Source organism: Poeciliopsis prolifica, unplaced genomic scaffold (genome assembly GCF_027474105.1).
Source record: "Poeciliopsis prolifica strain line A6 unplaced genomic scaffold, Auburn_PproV2 SCAFFOLD002, whole genome shotgun sequence".
NCBI lineage: Eukaryota > Metazoa > Chordata > Actinopteri > Cyprinodontiformes > Poeciliidae > Poeciliopsis > Poeciliopsis prolifica.
Window position 1 is genome coordinate 12,255,870 of NW_026562377.1, and position 21,321 is coordinate 12,277,190.

The following is a 21,321-nucleotide window of genomic DNA, read 5'->3' on the forward strand; positions in this document are numbered from 1 at the left end:
TCACTCTCAACACCAGAAGAAGTAGTACATCCACTATAGATTTTATGTCAAGTTTCTTCCAAAATCCATCCATCCATCCATCCATCACCGGGAGCGTGACTAACTGTCCCTGAAAGCAGCACCAGGGCATCGCTAGTCTCGTCAGTAGCACGATTGCTCTGTCCGCTGAAAGCATCCCCATTTTTATACCTACGGAAGACATGCTCGGGTTTCATAGAAGCCTGTTGCTTTTTAAACTCTAATCTTTAATATTTGCTTAATTTTAACTTTAGGGCACTAGCATAGGGCTGGCTAGCTTAATTAGCGCGTGTGAAAATGAGCTCCGGCACTCACGTTATCCAGGTGACAAATGTCTCCCCGAGCACAACGTCCGAGCAAATGAGGATTCTGTTTGGGTTTCTCGGAACCATAGAGGAGCTCAAGCTGTTTCCACCTGAGTGAGTATTGGGAAATAAAGCCCTGCTTAGTCTGCGTTAGCTTGTCTCTGGCAGCTGAGGCCTTTGGGCTCACCAGAGGCCTAGCTGTATGCTAATGCTAATATTTTACCGCCACCCCGTCAGTTCATCCATGGAAATCCTCAATGGTTTTGCTGTTGTTGTTTTTCCCCCCAATAACACATATTTGAATTTCAAATTCTCTTCAGACTAATTATGAGGCCAACTAAACAAATAACTGTTTTTGCTGTTACTGCTGTAGTAGTAAATTATTATATAATGCAGTGTTGTTGTTGTTTTTTTACCCAACTATTTGTAATAATTAAATAAAACCTTCCGAGAGGTTTTTTGCTTTTTTGGGGGGGAGAGGGGGTTATTGATTTGTAAAAGTAAAGCAACTGGTGCTTTTCCTATTATCAAAAGTTTCAGAATAAATACTTTTGCTTTTTAAAAAAACAGAATGAAGAAAAAATCAAATTGCGTTGACTAAATATCTAGATATTTATGTATAATAATAGTCAATGTTTTGAGCTGTGACAGCTACCTGCAGCAGCTCTACATACAAAAGTGTATAAATCCCCTTCGGAGAGGTGAACAAATAAAATGCATTAGTGATTAAACAGATATTCTTTCCTAAAGGTCACAGTTAGATAAATGTAATGGAAATAATAAAACTGGATTACTTTGCAGAAATCCGTTATCAACCAGTTTTCCCGGCAGCAAGGAGGAAAAGGGCTTGTTGATTCTCTGATTTTTGTATTCTTTGCACAACACGTCTGTATTTTCTTCCAGTGACTCTCCCTTGCCTGTGACTTCCCGTGTCTGTTTTGTAAAATTCAATGAGCCTGAGTCTGTCGGAGTGTCCCAGCATCTGACGAACACCGTCTTCGTGGACAGGGCCTTGATCGTGGTTCCTTTTGCTGAAGGTGGGTGTCCGATCTGTCCCTTTGTCATTCACATTCCTATCTCTGTCTGTATATCACAGGTTTAAGGTATACTGGGTAAAATTAGCTGAACCTGAACCATTACTAGCTTTTTAAAAATATATTTTTCAAGTTTTTTTAAGGGAAATGTACATTTGTGTCTCTGTCTTACAATCAGCTATAAACTTCTCTCTCTGTTATTTGTGTTGTGGTTTTCATAGTGGACAAGTCATTTGCAGACAGCCCCATCCATGCAGACTGAAAGCGGTCCTCTGCTGCCGTCAGGCGGTTAGAAAAAAATAAATAAAGGCACCAGATTCACAAGCCCCTCCGGTTTTTTGCCCTGCAGTAAAATATTAACTTGATTTTTTTTTTTCTGTTCAAGGCATCCTTTCTTAAAAGATAACTGTGCAGTTATTTCTCAAGTGAATGTCCTTGTTTTGCAGATAATGAGTTATGCTAAGTAGGCATGCAGAAGTGAGGGATAAACTGGGTAGAATAAAATATTCTTCACCATCAAGAATATTTTATTCAAGGAGTCATCTACTGTAGATCATAAGCACTGTTGACTGCGCCACACTTATAAATCTAGAGATGATGCAGCTCAAACAAAATTGTTTAACTGACAGGTAGATTTATCTATGTTTTATTTTATGCAGATATTTTTGAAGTATTCACATAGAAAAAGTAAGATTTATTAAATTTGACATATTTTACCATTTAATTTGTACAATTTTAACATAAACTTTCAGGTTAGATACTTAAGGTGAAGAAAATATGGCTATGAGTTATATAGCTAAAAACACACACACACAAAAAAAACATTTAATTAGGTCCAACAACTTGCCTTAACCTAAAAAAGCACTTAATTGGTCTCAGGAAACTAGTTAGATATACAAATTGTTGTTGGATGAACTTTCACAATTTATTTGACGTTAAATTTCTCTGCAAAGCAACATTTATAGAAAATGATAAACACTGGCTCTAGATCTGTTGTTGCTTCAAGATGTTAAATCAGTCACATTTAGAACAAAGATATACAGGACATCACCCAGCAAGATCAAGTGGACCAGTCAGGTGTGCATGCTGTGAAATCTCTAGTTATAGTCCAGCCATGTGGAGATGCTAAAGTAACTCTGATATTCATATTTGTTATATCCATATGTGCTGCCTTTGGTAATAAAATGGCGTTCTTAGTCTTGAAGCTTTGCTTGATGTAGCTTTTAAAATGCCTTTTGGAAACTGTCCCTCTCCAGACATATAGCTCTGATGGAGTTGAGTCACTCTAACGTTTAACAGTGGTGTTTCTTTTGTTGTTGTGTTTTACAGTTGTTTTTCCTGGTTCAGCCAGCCCTATATTCCAGGCCCTGCTGAAAATGCCACCAACAGTTTTGTCCTCCGCAGCCTTACCCCGTTTCTCAAGTGTCTGTCTGTGTGAATGAGTGTGAAATCAGATGTCTCTCCCTGCCTCCCTCCCTTTCTCTCTCTCTCTCCTTCTCTCTCTCTCTCTTTTGTTTTTTTGTTTTTTAAAAAAAGGAAATATTTTATTATTGAAATTAGCCTGTTTCCAGATTACACAGCCATGGATGATCATCTGATAAGATTTTCTCTTTGATTTTACTGTTCGGTTCTCTTCAGCTTTGGACATAATCTTTCATGTCATTTTCTCATTATTGCTGGCATTAAAACTTGACTGTTTAGCACATATGATGTTTGTGTAGCATTTTGCACAACGTACTTTTGGTTTTAATGTAGCATTACAGAAATGTGGTTGCCATGTTTATTTTTTAATGCTAATGCCAGAAAGAGACAAGTAAAGATAAAACAACTGAGTATTTTTAAAAGAAATTATGGGAAGTGATGTTGAAATGTATCTTTGTCTCCACATCTAAATCATGAACTTTGTTTTTTTTTTTTTGTTTTTTGTTTTGTATCTCAATGTTTTTGTGTGCTTTATAGCGAAGCAGCCGGCGCGAGTCGCTTGTTCATAATGAAATTTGAGAGCACATCCCGCGGGACAACTGGCTGTGCTTGCTAACGTTTGGTTCATGACTTAAAAAACAAGTGCAGGTGATAAAATCTTGGCAGTGTTGATCACAGTGTGTATTGTGATTATTTTTTTTTAATCTCATAGCTACTAATCCCACAATTACACTTTCACAAAAAACAAAAAAAAGTCAAGTATCAAGATTTACAGACAAGGCAAAAAGCAGATTTTTATTTTCCATGTTTTTAACTACAATGTAGTTAAACAGAGGTGGCTTGTCTGAAAGTCTTGTCTTAGTGTTGCTGACGTTTTTCCCCCTCCGAGTATGAACTGAGATCTTTTCATTTTTCCCTTCAGGAGTCATTCCTGACGAATCTAAAGCGATGTCACTTCTGGCTCCAGCCAACGCTGTAGCAGGAATGATGCCAGGAGGAGGTCTTCTTCCAACACCCAATCCTCTGGCCTCGGTCAGTCTTCATCTCACCTTTGCACTATTATTTTTATTAAAACTGGTGTTAAGTGTGTGAATGTTCGACACTGCAGCTAGGAGCAAGCCCGTTCGGAGGTCTTGGGGCTCCCAGCATGGACCAAATCGCTGCTATGGGAATTGCGGGGCCCAACATGAGTCCCCAAGTAAGAATCTGCTGCAGCTGCAGTCCCAACATGGAAAAATTTAATTCTTTTACTAAAGTATCATCTCTTTCATGTCTTTCTCAGGCTTTTTCTGCAGACTTCCTCAAGCTTATGCAGTCTATTGACCCAAAGTAAGAAACTACTATTTTCTAAATTCGCAGTGTTACTGTTGTCATAGATATGTTTTTTAAGTGTAAAGAATGGTTTTTGCAGACTGAACCCGCTGGCAGCCGGATTAAACCTGGCCCCGGGTCTGAAGCCAGATTCCTCCAACAAGGAGATCGAAGAGGCGATGAAGAGAGTCCGAGAGGCCCAGTCTCTGATTTCTGCTGCCATCGAACCTGGAAGTGAGTTCAAATTTTAGTGCTCTAACTTATAAACCATGCTGTAGCTCATTAGAAATGAATTTGCTTGAAATTCAAAAGAAGGAAACTCATAGATTACATAGACACTGAGAATACTTTAGGGGTTTATTTTGTTCTTTTAGTGATTACGGTTAATACCTAATGGTAAAAAATATTCAGTTATTTAGGTTTTAGATTTGTACTGCTCAACTTATTTCGTCTTCTCAATGCCTGCAGGTAAGAAAGATGACAAGCGCAAACATTCCCGATCTCCTTCAAGGTCACGCCGCAAACGCTCGAGGTCCCGGTCAAAACACAGGTAAAGAAAACAATCAAGTGAAATGAGCTTTTCACTGACATTTTCGAATGACTTAAAATAAATACCCATGTATATTTTACACAGACGTTCAGACAGCAGATCTAGGCGAAGTTCCCATTCAAGGAGTCGGCGGCGATCCAAGAGTCCGAGGAGGAGGAGAACTCGCTCTCGGGACAGAAGCCGTCGCAGCAGATCCAGGTCCACAGCTCTCTGAAATCTTACTGACCACATGTCTGGGATACTGCTGTTGTCATGACAAAACCCATGTCTGCTAGCACTGAATCACTTTTAGATGATTTATGTGTTTAACAGGGACAAGAGAAAAGAAGAAAAATCCAAGAAAAAATCCAAGACGCCTCCTAAAAGCTACAGCAGTGCCAGGAGGTCTCGCAGCATCAGTCGGTGAGTTGCTGTGTCTTGCTAAGAGGAAAGACATGCATCATCTTGCGTGGTTCATCTATAGTCCAATCCCGCTCGGCTTTTAGGAGGCGCAGGCGAAGTCGCACTGCTTCCCGGTCCCCAAGGAAACGACCTTCCCCGTCTCCGTCCTCCGGCCGGTGAGTTTTCATGTCTTTTCTGTATAACTAATCGCAACGAGCCGACTGACAGGCTGGATGTGTTACTTTTACAGCCACAAGAAGGAAAAGAAGAAGGACAAGGACCGCGAGAAGAACCGCGACAGGGAAAGGAGGGAAGAGCGGAACCACACCAGAGACGAACGAGAACGGTCCACCAGCAAGAAAAAGAAAAACAAAGACAAGGAACGAGACCGGGACCGCAAATCCGACAGCGAGAAAGGAGACGTAAAAGTACGTGACCAGAAATGAATTCTCACATGTAGCCCTGATGTTAAAATATCCTAGACTGAAAGTTGTTCTGTAGATGCTGGAGCTACTTAGCTTCCTCTGTGCTTCCATATGCAAACAAAACCTCCCAGGTTTGTTGAGTGACGGGACGCTGGTGTTTCAGGTTACACGGGATTACGATGAAGAGGAGCAAGGCTACGACAGCGACAAAGTAGGGGAGGAGGAAGACGAGAGGAGGAGCGAATCGGATTCTGTGTCATCTCCCAAAGATCAGGAGGACGTGGAGCGAGATGAGCGTCAATCGTCCAAAAGGTCCAAACTAAATGGAGACGATCGCCATCAGGAGGACATGGAGATGAGCGACTAAGAACTTTCTGTGCCACCATCTACTGAATTCTTTTGATATTCCTAATCTGGGCCTCATTATATCTGTGCCTGATCACTGTTAGCAGGTTTTTACCATAACAGCAAAATCTTTGGACAGAGGGCCTAGATCTGATGAAATGTGGCTTTTAAACTATGATTTATGCCATTTGTTTGGAGATCATGTTTTTAATGCTGTGTAGTTTTTCCCGGAAACTGAACATTGAACATTTTCAGTAGGATTTTTTTTCCCCACCTCACTTGTCTTGACTTAAAAATCTTTTCCTTGTTGTCATTTATCAACCAGCACCATGTTTCTTTAAACTGTGGCAAAGTTAAGATGAACTTTAATGCACTGTCATGAAGCTGTTAACCAGAAATATAGATGTGTGTAAACTGGCTCCAAAACATTGTTTAACAATTACAAAACAAAGTGGCTTCAACTCCACTTGAGGCAGAGCAGTAATAATTGATTTAATAATCTAAAAACATTTTTGCAGTTAAAATGAATCTATTATGTTGTTTCTGAAAGTGTACTTTTGAATTACTGTAGCTGACTAACACAATTTAGCTTTTGCTGCAGCATATTGTCCACTGTTTCTACTTTGTAGTATGTTCTATGTTGGGATTTCTGCTGTACAGTTGATATAAATTCTCAGAAAAGAATTTGGGTTTGCAGCAGCTGAAGTCAGGATGAAATGTCTGTTAAATATACATGTTGAATCAGGTCAAGAGGCACAAACACACTGGCAAAACTTTACTGTACAAAGGAATGCCATGGAACAATGAAAACTGGGTTTTAAATAAAAGCACTGTCTAAATAATTGTGTTGCTGAATAACTGATCCATGCAGACGTCTGTTATTACAAGAGGGGTCAGGTGTGCTCAGCTTAAATCCAACCTGCCATCAGAAAACTACTGACCTGCACTTAATGTTGCTTGCTCATTTTTGTTCTGCACCAAGTCATACAGATGTTTATAGGTTAATAATGGTCCTACCTTAACATCTGGACACACAGTATAGAAATAATGAAGATCTCAGAATGCAGCATTCAGGCATGATGCTTCTTTAATCTGGAATAAACTCCTAGAAAACTGCTACTGACACAGTTGGGTTGTTTTAAATCAAGGCTCAAAACAAATTTAGAATTGCCTTTAACTAATAACTGAAATATTGATCCATTTTAGTCTGAATTATAACTTTTTATTCTCTATGTTGCCACTCTTGTTTCTTTTGTTTTGTTTGTTCTTTGTTGAAATGTGCCATAAGGCCAGTTTAATATTTTTTCCTTAAATAAAATCATCTGAATATTTTTTTTTTGTATTTATGCATGATATTTTTGATATCAAAAATGCATTTGATGATCTGAAGGATTAATAAGTGCAAAGAAACAATTATTCAAATACACTTCATGTAAAATCTAACATTTTTTAAATATATTTACAGGAAATATGTACATCTATTGTACATATTTTCCAAAGAAACAAGAAAAACTTACCTGTAGCAACAATACCATATCATTAAAAATGAAATAATTAAAAATATTTTTACTGACTTATGTAGTTTCCTGAAGTTTGTAATAATAGAACAGCAGCATGTATGTTTTGTCCTTAAGAAAGTGGAGAGGCATGATGTCCAGACAGATATGAGGAATTTTTATTTTTTAGTATATTTTATATGAAAATAGTGTTGCTGACTTATACAAGTTTTTAGCTGTACAACTGACATGTAGTTTAATGGAGAAATGCCTATAGAAAACATTTAAAATTAGAGCAAGTGGAGCCAGGAAATTAACAAATAAAACACGGAAATGTAAGAAGAGACACACCTCCACTAGCTGAACTTAAAGCAGTTTGGAACGTCATGAAACAAAGAAAACGAACTAAATAAAAGCAATATTTGCTGAAAGACTGATCCACCTGTACAACAGGAATATCCTGTAGTTGCCAGTTTTTATGAACAAGAACAGTTCAGTTTCTTTGTTTCATCTTTTCAGATGATTTCCAGGTGTTTTGTGCTTTTTTGTTTTTTTTGAATACAACCTCAAATAAATTCTTCCAAACATATCAAACGATTATCAAACAATTCAGAGATTACTGCTCATTTAAACAAATGTACGTAGAAAAATGTACCACAACTTACAACCCAATAAGTTTGAGATAAGCCCGGATGCTACATAAAAAAATGAAATTACTCTCTTGTCAGTTCATAGAATTAAAAAAGACAAACCAACACCCAAAACCAAACAAATACACTGCACAGAGAAAAAAACCCTGGCTCTATGTGTTAACTCTGCAGGTATGCTGTAATAATTAAAACCTTAAAATCTCTGTTGTCCATAGAGAATCTGCTTGAACAGAAATGAAAAACAAAAGGTTTAATAAGCACAACTTAAGACTCACTGCTGCTTATTGAGACTGATGTACCGTGACGATCTGCGGCTGCAACTTTCATCTTTCACAAGCTAAACTGGAAGTTTGACCTCACAAAACAAGAGTCTTTAAACTGAAGACCTGTCCTAGAGACCAATAGTGACCAAGTGTAGAGTGATACGACTCCATGCTTGTGAAAATCTTTGCTCAACACAAACAATTACACATTTTTGCCATGTGCAAAGGAGGAATAATTTTTTTTAAAAAGCTGATTTTGACCTAAAAAACAACAAAAAGCAAAAACTAAACTTATTTTCCCAAATGTACAATTGCCATTGCATGTCTTTTGATCCAGTAAATATGTTATCAGTGATTGGTGGAAGTGATTGATTAAGCATTTCAATAATTTTCAAGTGGAAACCAGACATTTACATACACTGTATGAAAAGACCCCCCCAAAAATATATCTGTTTTAAATCAGTTAGGACAGCAAAAATATTTCTATTTGCTAAACACCAGAATAATAAGGAACAGCTTAGCATCAAAATACATTAAAGATCTGCTGTTGCTCTATCAACCCTCCAAACCACTTTGGTCTTCTGGTTCTGGTTCTGCTCTGCATCCCCAGAACCAGAACCAAACATGGAGAAGCAGCATTCAGCTTCTGGAATTTGTTCTCAATTAGTGATTATATTGTTTTTATGACTTTTTTTTATGTGTTTTTATTAAAAAAAAGCACTTTGAACTGCCTTGTTGCTGAAGTGTGCTATACAAATAAAATTAATTGAATGAATTTTGATTACTTGCATCATTTACATACGACAATTCCTTTTTAATAATTATGGTTAGCCCAGGTGATGCTTTTTTAGGCTTTTAATAGTTAACTGAAGGCTCACTTGTGAATGTATTTTATGTCAACACCTCAAACTAATCCCATGTTGTGTGATATCATGAAAAATCACATAAAATTAGGAAGGGAATTACAGACAAGTATGTGTTTTGGTTTGAAATGTGCGTGTAAATCCCAGAACAAATGGACCATTTCCCATTCTGTCCTACAATCACCTGTGAGCAAGACACCAATTGAAACCAGCTTAACTCAAGTCATACAGTTTTAATACATGGAAACTTTTTGCAAGGAAAAAAACCCAAAAACAAATAAAAGAGAAAAACAAAACTGCAGAAATAATTTTGGTAATCCCACTAGATCTAAAACTAGAAGAGAGTGTCAGTAACATGTTTCTTTTATTGATGTATATAAATATCTGGTTCCAGCAGTATATGATTTTACTCTTTGTATCAACAATAAACAGAAAAAAACTTGAAAGGTTTTTTGCATTTCGAGATAGTTTGTCCACTGTGCTCAAATAATAAAAGAACCCAAGATGAACTCTGAGCAGACTTCCCATAAAAGCATCTCACACAGTATTATCAGTGCGTCACTACATGTCAGTTAGACACAATCCCTTTAAAAACAACACAGATTTAAATACAAAGCATCAACTGAACTGGTAGTTCTTTATTCTACTCTTACCTCTTATAAATAAAGCCCCCCCTGCTCTGCTGCTATTTTTTTCACTTCAATGCCCTTTGATGAAAAATCTCAGTTACCTACACTTCCTGCTTCACTGTGTCAGATTTGGAGGTTCGAGTAAGAATCACCTCAGCTTATGTTCACATCGACTGAGGTCAACTCCTCTGCAGAGTTGATCCTGTGTGTCTTTTCATCCTGCTGCTCTACAGTCTGTGTTCAGAGTCTGAGCATGGTGACAGGGGTTCCCATTCATAAAAGGTGTGTTTTGTAGGATTAAAAACCAAGGCGAGAGGTTAAAGGTCCGGGAAGCGGCTTGGGTCTTCTTTGTACTCAGTGGGAATGGTAAAAATGGATTCATCGAACTCGTCGTAGCGAAACTCCTGAAACGTGACCGTGGCTGTAATAGTAGGAAAGACGGGGATGTCTGCAAGAAACCACAAAAACACAAGTCACTGAGTGAAATGGAAATATTTCCCCAAACCACAGAGATCTGGTCTGCAGTGAGTGTCTCCTTACCTAGTTTGACAGGAAAGCCAGGGGGGAGCTTCATCTGAACAAACTCCCTGAGTTTATTAAAGTGCTTGAAGGGTGCAATCACCTCCAGGACATTCAGTAACCTGAAGGAGGGCAAAAGCAATCATTGTCACAGATTTAACTTTATCAAGAGCGAATATGCAGTGCAGGTTAGACCTTTACATGCACTCCAGATCAACATGAATGTTGTCATATTTTTAGGTTTTCAGTTATTTGATTGGTAGCCATGAACAAAATCCTTGCATATTTGTCTCTTAAGGACAGACAGAGCTCACTTAAAGTGGTTTTCCAGTTGAAGACTTGAAGGGAAGTTGATTAGCGGTCTTGTTACGGTCTTGTTATCTTGTCTCTTTGGGCAAGATAACAAGACCTGTGAAGCTTTTCACAAGTCTATATTTTTAATTAAAAGCTTTAATTAAAAATATATAAGAAGGTGGAGAGTAGGTTAGCTACGCTCGATTAACTTTTAACAACATGTACCCTTGCTGCGCAGTTAGGTGTATTTGAGTTCAATTACGGTAACACAAAATAAGGAGTGATTTATCCGGAGTGCAGGTGTTTTAAGTTAGTTCATCGACCACGGCAAGTGTTCAGGTGAACACTTTGGTGTTTTCACTTTGGAGTGGGAAATGTTTTGTGGTTTTTTAGTGTTAATTCTTGATGCACTTGACCGAGCTGTTGTTATCAGTTGCCATGAGAGAAAAAAGACAATCACCTGTTTTTCTACATTTTGTAGAAAAAACTATTTGCATGTTTGGATGTGGCAATATTTAGAATAATCATCAAATAGGTTGAAATATTTTATAAAGCATAAAGTTTGTTCAATTTTAAACCATGGCTCCTACAGTGACAATTAAGTAAAATTAAATTATTAGTCAACATAAAAGACAAATTCGCTTTGTTCCCTCTTGTATCTTTACAGAACTGATAGAAACCAAACTATAGATTTATACGCAGAGATAACATATATTTTACATATCCACACATCTGCATCTCAGCTTTAAGCCACATTTTATTGAATATAGTAACTTTGGTGGTCACTCTAATAACCAAATGCCCCAACCAGACCCAAAAAAGGTTTTTGCGTCTTTCATATTTGCTATATTAAAGCAAATATACTCAGCAAATACAGACTCATTCCATAAATGAGAATATGACCGAAAGGTTTCTTTGTTAGTAGTTCCATCACCAAGTGAAAAACATTATATAGATTAATTAGATGTTTTAACATATTTATATTTTGTAGTATGTTTGATACCTGCAAAAAGGTTATTTTCGAAAGGTGCTGTTAATCTGACAAGCTTGATCAGGACGCATATCCTAATTTATTCAATAAGACTGTATGCCATTCACATGCAAGTTTTGGCATTATTCTTAGCACTAAAAGAGAAAAGGTCTCCCAGTAACTGTGGGTACATCAAGGCCCTCAACCCCTCCTCATCGTCCCCACCAACTTGCAGCACAAAGTTACACCCTTGGTGTCGTGTTTTTATGACTAATAAGCTCATCTTGATTCTTCATTCTTCTTCTAATTGAGGTTTAAGTTTAATTCAGTTCCTCTCATCAGACCATGAGACGTGAAATCTTGCCCATGCTGCAGATTCCAGTAAAACTTGAAAGTGATTACTCTGAAACAGTACCTCTTCCTTTCCTCTCATTCTGGGCTTTTGCTTAACTTGCTTCACTGTGCACAGTGGCAATGATGCGCCTGCGTCTGCCAGGCTTGAGCCTTGGTGCTTCCTGGGTCATTCCAGAATATTTAAGCCAATTTCATTTAATCTAACGGGGATCATATGGTTCAACTTGGACAATATGTCATAAACGCCCATGAAGATTTCGTAAACTTCTCAGCATCACTGGAGAAGTCAAATTTTCATCACTAATTTATGTAATGACTGACTAGAGGGCCTCTGAAAATAGACACTCACGATTCAATGCCCAGAGGAAAGTCTTGACTCATGGCTATCGTGGCTTTGAAGTTTTTCTTGCTCTCTTTACAGACCAGCTCCCTTCCTAAATGAGGTGCTCTGTGGAGAGAGATGCAGCACACAAGACGACATCTTGAAATATGGCATCATGTAACAATTAAAAATACTTCATATGTTGATTATGTAGACTTATCTTTCATGAAGCAAGTTTTAGACACTTACCTTCCATTGTCTGCAGTGATGTATTCCTCCCAGGAAATAGTGTTGGGTAACGGGGGGGTTAAAGACTGCCTTCTCGTTGGCTAAAAGGAACAAAGAGAAGGGTGAACTTAAAAATTATTGCCATGGAAGTAACCAAAACAAAATAGAAGTCAAAGAAGTAAAATTTTATTTAAATGTATCTATTTTCCTAAAATGGACAGGAAAGCTAAAGTTATTTGCAAGTATTTACAGTTTGGATGTACAATACCAAGAAGTCATGTTATGAAGATACTGTTGAATATTGCAATTATGATAAGTCCAGATAGTTAAATCCACATTAACATGTCAAAACACTATGTGACCTTTTAGTGTTTTCTCCACTTTTTTACTGAACATATTACTGGAATGCAAGGCAAGAATGAATGATTAAGAAAAAGTCAACAAATACTCTATTAAGCAGTCCTTGCAGTATTAATATTACCACAAACTTGTTTTTATTAGGTACTCCTAATGACATTAACACTGAGTTGAGGTTTGCACTCCTGGGGGGACTATAATCGTCAAGAATTATTTTTAATGCAAGCCTGCAAGCCAATAATTAGCTTCATAGCTTCTGTTCAGACAATGGGAGAATTGCTAATGTTATTTCATAATTCTGCATTCATGCAGGTAAAAGATCTGGAGCTAAATTCATCACAAGATCAGTTCCTTCCTGAGGAACCAGGCTTTTGAAATCCTTATCTCAGGTACTGACAAGTGAACTGATTATGTGACATAATTACCCAATAAGTAGGCTGTGGTTCACCTTTATACATATTGTCAGTTTGCTTGTAATCTGATTGCTCCATTGAGTCTGGTTTACATTCGGACTACCAGTGCAGTTGCTAGGACTTTAAGACAATGCAGTCCCCAGGATTGTGGGGATACCTGAAAAAATGTTCAACACAGTATGGTTGTCTTCAAAAATACCAACAATCAGATTTTAGTGTGTAGTTATTTAAATATTTTATTTATATGATCCGCTAAGAAAGCTTCTCTTAAATTTGTTCCCCCAATTAAAGAGAATCCTCCTAAATTGTGGGAACGTTTTGTTCACAATTAAACAACTGACAAATATTTTCGTCAGAGGGCTTCTGTCCTCTCCGGTAGTGTGTACAGAGGACACACCCCAAATGAGCTGCAGATGTAAATGAAGTGACTGATTCTTCATCAAAGTGTTGATTCAGGACAAGCTGAACATAAATGCACATCATACTGTTCTGATTTTTATTCTAGCCCTTTAAACCCGTTAGATTTACTCATTTGATCAAGATGCTCTTATTACATCACTAGATGATCCTGCTTTGTGGTGGTTCTGAACCTATGGAAGAGTCTTTCCATTAAAATGTTAACTTTTTTTTAACTGGATTGCATTTAATGTTTGCATATGTGAATGTCTGTGAGTATCCTATAATACTCTTACTAATGCTGCATTTTATTTTGATTTTATCTGTCACAAAGCTCTTTATGACAGATGTTTTGAAAAGTGCTCGATTATTAATATTTTTCCTTTAAATTTTAAAAAATCATGCATCATTTTTCTCTCCTATCACAATTATGAACTATGATGTATTGGTCTACAACATAAAAGCAGCACAAAATGTATATATGTTTGTGATTATTTGATGAACAGGACAGGGAGCAGAGTGATTACAGGCACTGTTGGTGCACCATTCAACTGTAGTGAAGGGAACTTGACATGTGAGACGGTGTAAAACATATTGCTGCTGCAGGTAGGCACATTGGATCTCTTCCACTGATTAATTTTACCCCCCCAAAGGCAACACTTCCTACCGCCAAAGCAGCATGGAAAGAAAGTCATGAAAAGCATGCAGGAATTTTCTTTTCATGCTAAATCATCTTTCCCGAAGAGAGGAATCTCTGTTCAGCTTTCTTTAAAAAGTGTTCTTCTTCAGTTTCAGTTTATTTTAGGATTGGACAGCTTGTACTGACTGTCCCTGAACCGGATCTGGGACAAGTGCCATCCCGTTAATCCTAAAATTGACATTCTCGCGGAATTAACTCCTTCTTGCCAATGTTCATGTATGAAAATGTTTGACTGTTACTCCATTTGAGTAACAGTCTTGAACACTCCTTCAAGCAGTGGTAAAGCAACAAGAAGAGAATACTCTGGAACAATGAAAGGCCATATTAATGTCCCGAGAGAAAGTTGAACAACTTGTGAAACAGAACCAAGAAAAGCAACCTTAGATTTACAGATGTGTTTTTCCTGAATGTCGCTGTGTACGAGTCCAGGCACGTTGTTGTGACGAGAACAGAGAACACAAAAGCTGCTCAGAACCGAAACTACTGGGGCGCCAATCCCCCTGGCCTCTGACTTTTTCTTTGTTCTTTTTTTTAAAAAGATCCCTCATGTCATTAATACTGTCACGCTTAGTTTCAAGGTATTGCACAATTGCTTGAGCCCACAGATGTTCTCTCACGCAACTGTTAGAACATCAGTTGTAGCCCTATTCGCTGAAATCAAAGGTGAACTATTCCTAAAGTAGAGCGAAGGTCCACTGTCACCCTGGCTTTTCGCGTTGATAGTTCTGTAAATGGACTCGATGACAACAGAGAGCAATGTGAAAAAACAAAGCCTACCACAGAACAAGAGAGAGTGCACAAGAACAAAAAAAAAAAAGCAGTTTAAAGGCATCCAGTGGGTGTTGAGAGGCTTTGTCTTTCCTGTGTGACCAGATCAATGTCGAGTTCAGACAACAGCTTGCTAAGCAAACTGGAACATACGACAGTGAGGGGACGTCATGAGGGAAGGTGTAGTTTTAATTCTTTCACCACAAGGTGGCAGAAGTGGGTATAAAATGCAGGCCGGGTGGCTGACAAACAGGACATCAAAGAATCATTTTCCCCAAAAGCAGGTAGGAATTTTTCAATAAGTCATGCAAAATTTCTGAACAAAGTCCATCAGGAAATCCATGCCATTTCCACAGGCTTTATCACCAAATGCAAATAGCAGTGAGATATTGTGACTTATTTAGTCTGAGAGACGCAGGTCCTACCCCAAGGGTCCAGCGGGACAATACAGTGTCAAGACTGGGCTGATGGTTACGCTGAAAGTACAAGTAAATAGGATTTATATTTCTGTGTAATAATGTCACAGACATTCAAAGGTTGAGGTTGAGTGCCTTGCCCAAGGCATCACTGAAATGTGGCAGGGGACAAAGTTGCAACCCCAACCTTTCCATCCAATTGCAGACTACTTTTTCAGTGAACCACATACTTCACTTTGTTACCAGAAACATTTCATACTTATGTAGTGCAAACAAAATGTAGCAAAGATTAAGGGACAATAGAGAGTAATGGTCTAAAAAGATCCAAACAACACGTAGTGTCACCTCAAAGTTCTGCTCAATGAGGTGTCCTCCTTTGCTCAGACTCTCCATAATAGCTTTATTCCTCAAGATGTCCTCCTCACTCAAATGCTCTCGTCTCTTTCTGGACTCCAGCACCAGGCCGTTCACAGAATAGAAATCTGCCAAGAAGTTTCCCACGCGCTCCTGGAGAGAGAATTAAACAGATCAGTCTGCCTCCTCTATCACCAATTTCCTCTCTAAACAGAAGTTCAAAGAACAAAAGATTAGGAAGACAGAATACGATACTCCCAATCTCATTCCCCGCCTCTGTCTTCCTGCCCCATCTTTGTTGTTTTTGACCTCAGGCCCATCACCTGTGGTCCTCTCATTTATTTACTCTATTTCTGGCCGGGTTTCAAAAATACAGCAGGAAAATATGAGTATTCGGGTCAGAATAGCACAAAGTAATCACATTGTAAAAGCAAATAGCTTAAGATCATGTGAAAAAAATATAACATACTATAAAAGCCTGTGACTTTCTAACGTATATGGACTTAGAAATATTGAACAAAAAGGATAACAATACTGTGAGAGTTGAGTAGTATAACAAAACAAACAACTGAAGAAAAGATCATTAAATATTTATTAGAATGAAGTTAAATAATGTAACCTCTGGTGAAAAATAAATTAAGACACCCCGTTTAAAAGCGCTAAAACTATATCTAATCGTATCACATCGTGTGACATGATTAGAACCTCATTATTCACCAGAATGACCGTCCAGTTTATCCAGTTTAACTTCAGACATTTAGACTTTTGACGAGAGACTAAACACCATGCCGAGATAGAAAGGTCTGTCTGCGGTCTTCAGAAAGATGATGTAAACATCTCTTTATATGTGGTGAAGGATTTAAGGAGGCCACAAAAATAAATGAAATCATTCCACTGTCAGGGAAAATAATCAACACTAAAAACAAACTGCCAACAGGAAATTCATTCCTAGGACAGAAGCTATAACAAATCCCCTAACATATCTTTGTGGTGACCTACAGCAAGGTCTTCCTTCTGTTGATGTGAAATTACATGCCTGTACAATCACAAAGAGATTGCAATAGTTTGACTTGGCACATTTTATGGGAAATGTGCCAGGAGAAAATCTCTGAAAACAGTGAAGACAGAACAAAAGTTTGCCAGAAAGACCAGAGACAAAGGTCAGGCCTCTAGAACAACAGTCTTTTGTGAGATGAGTTTAAAATGAAACAATGGACACCGGAGTAGAGGACTTGTTTGGCATGAATGCATAAAGCATTTCAAGAAATGTACCTCAAACTAATTGTGAAGTATGGAGGTGGAAGTAACATAATTCACGGATATTTTGCTGCAGCAAGACCTGGTTAGCTCACCATCAAAAACTCTACTATGTATGAGATGTTACTTAAGGAAAATATGAGACCATTTGTGAAAAAACTAAAAATGAAACATAACAATGACCCAAAACATATCAGGAAAAACCACCAGAAATTGGTTGAGAAGAAGAAAATGAGGATTTCTGGCCTGAAATGGCAAATTGAGCATCCTAATCCAATCAAGATGCTGTGTGGGTCTCAGGCAAATAAAAACAAGACTGGACATCAATATATGAACATTACTTATAAAAAGCCTTTTTTGACTTGACTCAATAGATTAACATTGCTGGATGACAGAAAGAAACTACACATATAAAAAAATGGTCACCGGGGTGATTTATACATTGAAACTATGAATACAAAACACCACAGGAAATATGAAAGTTTGTTATTAAAATAAGATTCAATAATTTACATAATACTGTGAAAGGAGAGCAGCTCAGGAACCTTATTTCAAACAATAATCAAATTTCCATTTTGCCAGTTGTGGAAACAGACACAATTCCAGAGATTGGCCAAGTAGATCTTCATGAGCTTGAGAACAATCTATTAAAAGGTAAGTCTGTGTGAAATTTAAAAACCTCATAATAACCAACACCTACCGTCTTGTCCTCTCTGAAAAGCCATCCAGTCTGCGCCCTGGAGAAAGTGATGGACTTGGTGGAAAGTGTGGCAGAGTAAACGTCACTGCTCATCAAAATGTCCACCTCCTCTTCGGTCTCCATCTCTGACTCCTATGAAGACAGAACAGAGGGACATAAATACTTACACCAGGAGATTACATACAGACACATACAAACATTGAGACAAATACAGCTGAAATGTTAGGCTACTTGTCTTATTTTAGGTCAGATAGAAATACTAAAATGATTCATATTTGCTTAGTGCCACAATAATGAGAGAAATAATATGTCTAAGATTTATTAATGAATTCTTCAAATCAGAAATTTACATGGAGAATTATTACCATTTCTTTAAACAAACGAGAAAAAAGCTCAGATGATGATGTCATGAATTTGGAAACTTCCGATAGGTTAATTCAGATAACTGACTTAATTGGAGACATTCCTATGGAGGCATATTAAGCCCACCCCTCAAACACATTGCTTTCTGGTTTGATACAATGAGAAGGTGCTGCGTTCATCCGTTCAATAAATAATACTCAAGCATGACAATAATGGGAATGGTCAATCATCTTACCGGTCACTGATTTCTGCCCGTTCTGTTAGGAAGAATGGACCAGAGCTCCAGTAAACTATTATGAGAAGCTTGAGGAAGGAACTCCAAAAGATTTGACCGAAGTCATGCAGTTCAACGGCAATGCTACCAAAAATAAATCTGACCTATTCATTCATTCTTGGGAATTCTGGTGATTCTAAATGACCTAAAATAAGAGAAATTTGTTCTGATTAGAATAGCAGAGAAAAGTTAATTGATTTCAATATTCTTTTTTTAATTCAATTACAATTTTTTAAATTTATTCTACATTACATCTATTTTTTTCAAGTGTTTCTTTCTGTTCATTTTGATGATAATGGCTAACAGTTTATGAAAACACAAACTGAATATTATTTAAGTCCAATAAAAATATTTTCATTTTTTTTATTTTTACTGAAAGGTATCTCCACATATTTTCACTCAAGTTGGAGATCCTTTTTCATGAATAATTGCAGAGTGGCACTGAGGTGATCAACCTGAAGTGTTCAGCAAGCCCACATAACTTTAATAACAGCCTTCATCTCGTCTGCATTGTAAGCGTCTAGTTTCATCTTCCTATAGAAAATATGTCATAGATCTCCTGAGGGGTTGAGAACCAGCCGGTTTCCTTGTAATTCAAGCATAGTGTAATTATAGGAGGTACTGATTCAGTGGAAATACACGAGCAGAAGAAATCATCAGAGACTGTAGACACTGGACTTTGAGTAACTTGAATGCTGTGCCTCTTCACACTTCCTCTAGATTTTGGGATTTTTAATTTCCACATAAAACACAAAATGTACTTAAATATTAAAATATGACTTTTGGTCACAAAGCAACAGTTCAATAGATTTTCTCCCCATCCCAGGTATAATGCTTCTGATATTGTTTCTTATTGAGGAGATGCTTAACAGAAGAGTTGCAACTTTTGCAGCCCATGTTCTTATGTCTGTTCAGTAGCTCTTGAAACTTTGATTTCCTGCAGTGGTCCTTCAGCTTGCTCTGGGCAGCATCATAAAAGCAATGTTTTTTTGTTTGTTTGTTTGTTTTTATTTGCTAACATTATGAGATTTTTTTTTCTTTCTTAGACTCATGTAGGACATTCATCCTGTCCTAACCAAATTGAGTCTTGGATAGGCTTTGCTTCACAATCCTCTTAACAATATTCTTGTTTCTTGGGCACATTTTTAACCAAAATTTTTCTTCCACTAAATTTTCCAATAGTATGCTTGGATACAGTTCTCTGTGAACAAAAAGCTTCTTTGGCAAATGCTTTTTGAGGTTTACACACCTCAAAGAGACACATTTTGTGTCTGTAGAAAGAAGTAATAATCAAAATTGACAAAATTGAGTGGTTGGAATACACGTCTATGTGTAATGAATTTGTTTCGTGAGTGAGAGCAAGATTTTAAATTGAATAATAAATAAATGTACTTCTTAATTGGATTCTAATCCATTAAGATACACGACTGCGTTTTTCCCAAACGCAGCTCATTTGTGTTTGTTACAATGAACATGACAGGTTTGGGAACCACCAGATCTCACTCACCTCATGGTGTATTCGCTGGTAGACCTTCTGTTCATTGTCCAGAACAACAAATGACTCAGAGGGGATAGCATTGCCGTTGAAGATGAAACTGAGGTCTCCCCGCTGGCATTTCATATCAGTAAAGTCTATCAGGGTCGTGTCCAACCTATAACCACAAATTACATTTAAAGAGACAAAAAATAAGGTTTATTTAAAAAAGTGAGGGGCGTGATGTTGAAATAAATTCCAACATGACAACCAAAGAACTCACTTGAAAAACTTATTGACTAAATAAAACCAGTAGAAAGTACAGTGTTAATACTATGAGGTATAGAAATGTTTCATATTTGCTATCAGGCATTAGGGGTTCTGGATGTTAATCACTGCCATGGGAGATCAAAAATGAACTTTGAACCCCTTATGTGTGTGCTTGTTTGTCTGTGTGTGCTGTCAAAGTCTGCAGCTTTCAACAGAAGCACGACAGCAAAGAGAATAACTGATCTGCATGTGAACACCAGCCAGCGCAGTGGAGGATGCCATGAGTAAGTATGAAAAGTGTGACATGCTGTAGCAACAAAATGCAAATGAACTTGGTGTGACAGTTTTTTTCCCCCTCTCTCCTTTCACCCTCTCAGTATCTCTTTTCCATTTCTAAATCCCCAGAATAATGAAAGGGCATTTTGAATACCAAATTAGGCAGCCAGGAGCAGTTTCAGATGATAATGAGAAGCTCCACATCAAGGTTAGCTCTTACGGGAAAAGCACACTGACAGAATAACTCAAATTCATACTTCAAATGGGTTTAGGTGATAGGTTATGGCACTAAAATGTAGAGGCTCATGTTTATATTCTGGATAAAGGAGGAGTTCTGATTTTCATAACCTTAAAAGTATCTAATAAGAGTGTAACTACATGTCACAGATACACAAGCTTTGCCCCAACAGCTTTAGGTTTTTGCCCAAAAGCCAATGAAGTGATATGGATTCCCACTGAAGATTCTTTACTGTGACTGTCAGCGTGTGTCAGTTTGAAGACTTTTTGCTGGCATTTTTAGTGAGTGAGCTACACAGCACAATAACTCCATCTACAAGGCTTTGACTCAAACAGAAAGAGAAGTTACAGATCTGTACTCGGAAGCTGTGCTTTTCACTTTTCTCCGAGGCAGGATATGATTTCACACTCTAGTTCACAAAACTGACTTGACGAGCACAAATAGGAAGCAGAGGGGGAAGAGCAGTTGTTGAGAGCAGTACGTAGAAGTTCTAAAGTTCACTTCACTCATTTTACTAAAAAAACTTTCCTCAAGTGCTTTTTTTAGAAGATTCACCTGATGTTGATGCCATGCTTGTAAATCTTGCACGCATCTGATGGAAGGATTCTGGACAGCAAAGGCACTGCAACATGAAGAGACACAGAGAGCACATGTGAAACATTTCAACTAATCCCCAATTGACAAAG

The 21,321-nt window shown here is 37.7% G+C and overlaps 2 protein-coding genes across 3 annotated transcripts in view; one reads left to right on the forward strand and one right to left on the reverse strand.

Annotated features, from left to right (window-relative positions):
* The first annotated feature begins 119 nt into the window (after positions 1–119).
* LOC129375661 (serine/arginine-rich splicing factor 11-like) lies at positions 120–6,633 on the forward strand. Of its 2 annotated transcripts, none has more exons than XM_055054902.1 (12): positions 120–437; positions 1,227–1,360; positions 3,702–3,811; positions 3,888–3,977; positions 4,062–4,108; positions 4,191–4,324; positions 4,559–4,640; positions 4,725–4,838; positions 4,953–5,042; positions 5,126–5,197; positions 5,272–5,449; positions 5,610–6,633. In XM_055054902.1, exons 1-12 carry the CDS (start codon positions 316–318, stop codon positions 5,811–5,813), a joined length of 1,377 nt encoding a protein of 458 aa, XP_054910877.1. In that variant the 5' UTR covers positions 120–315; the 3' UTR covers positions 5,814–6,633. The 2 variants fall into 2 exon arrangements, with proteins under 2 accessions (XP_054910877.1, XP_054910884.1); XM_055054909.1 differs by lacking the exon at positions 120–437 and adding an exon at positions 3,317–3,427 and having other exon boundaries at positions 446–1,360.
* Positions 6,634–7,444: 811 nt separating this feature from the next.
* The window catches only part of LOC129374804 (ankyrin repeat domain-containing protein 13C), a 33,125-nt gene continuing 19,248 nt past the window's right edge, over positions 7,445–21,321 (reverse strand). Inside the window, exons 7-14 of the mRNA XM_055053452.1 lie at positions 21,191–21,257; positions 19,885–20,029; positions 17,741–17,872; positions 15,775–15,936; positions 12,401–12,480; positions 12,179–12,277; positions 10,233–10,333; positions 7,445–10,140 (exon numbers count right to left, since the gene is read on the reverse strand). Of these exons, the coding sequence (XP_054909427.1) occupies positions 10,010–10,140; positions 10,233–10,333; positions 12,179–12,277; positions 12,401–12,480; positions 15,775–15,936; positions 17,741–17,872; positions 19,885–20,029; positions 21,191–21,257 (917 nt within the window). The 3' untranslated portion in view covers positions 7,445–10,009. The remainder of the gene's footprint in view (positions 10,141–10,232; positions 10,334–12,178; positions 12,278–12,400; positions 12,481–15,774; positions 15,937–17,740; positions 17,873–19,884; positions 20,030–21,190; positions 21,258–21,321) is intronic.

Bases quoted from the DNA above. Each gene is read 5' to 3' on its own strand.
- LOC129375661 (XM_055054902.1), top strand. From the start codon at position 316: ATGAGCTCCGGCACTCACGTTATCCAGGTGACAAATGTCTCCCCGAGC. The intron at 4,325-4,558 runs GTGAGTTCAAAT...CAATGCCTGCAG, and splicing joins TGCTGCCATCGAACCTGGAA to GTAAGAAAGATGACAAGCGC. The intron at 4,641-4,724 runs GTAAAGAAAACA...TATTTTACACAG, and splicing joins AGGTCCCGGTCAAAACACAG to ACGTTCAGACAGCAGATCTA.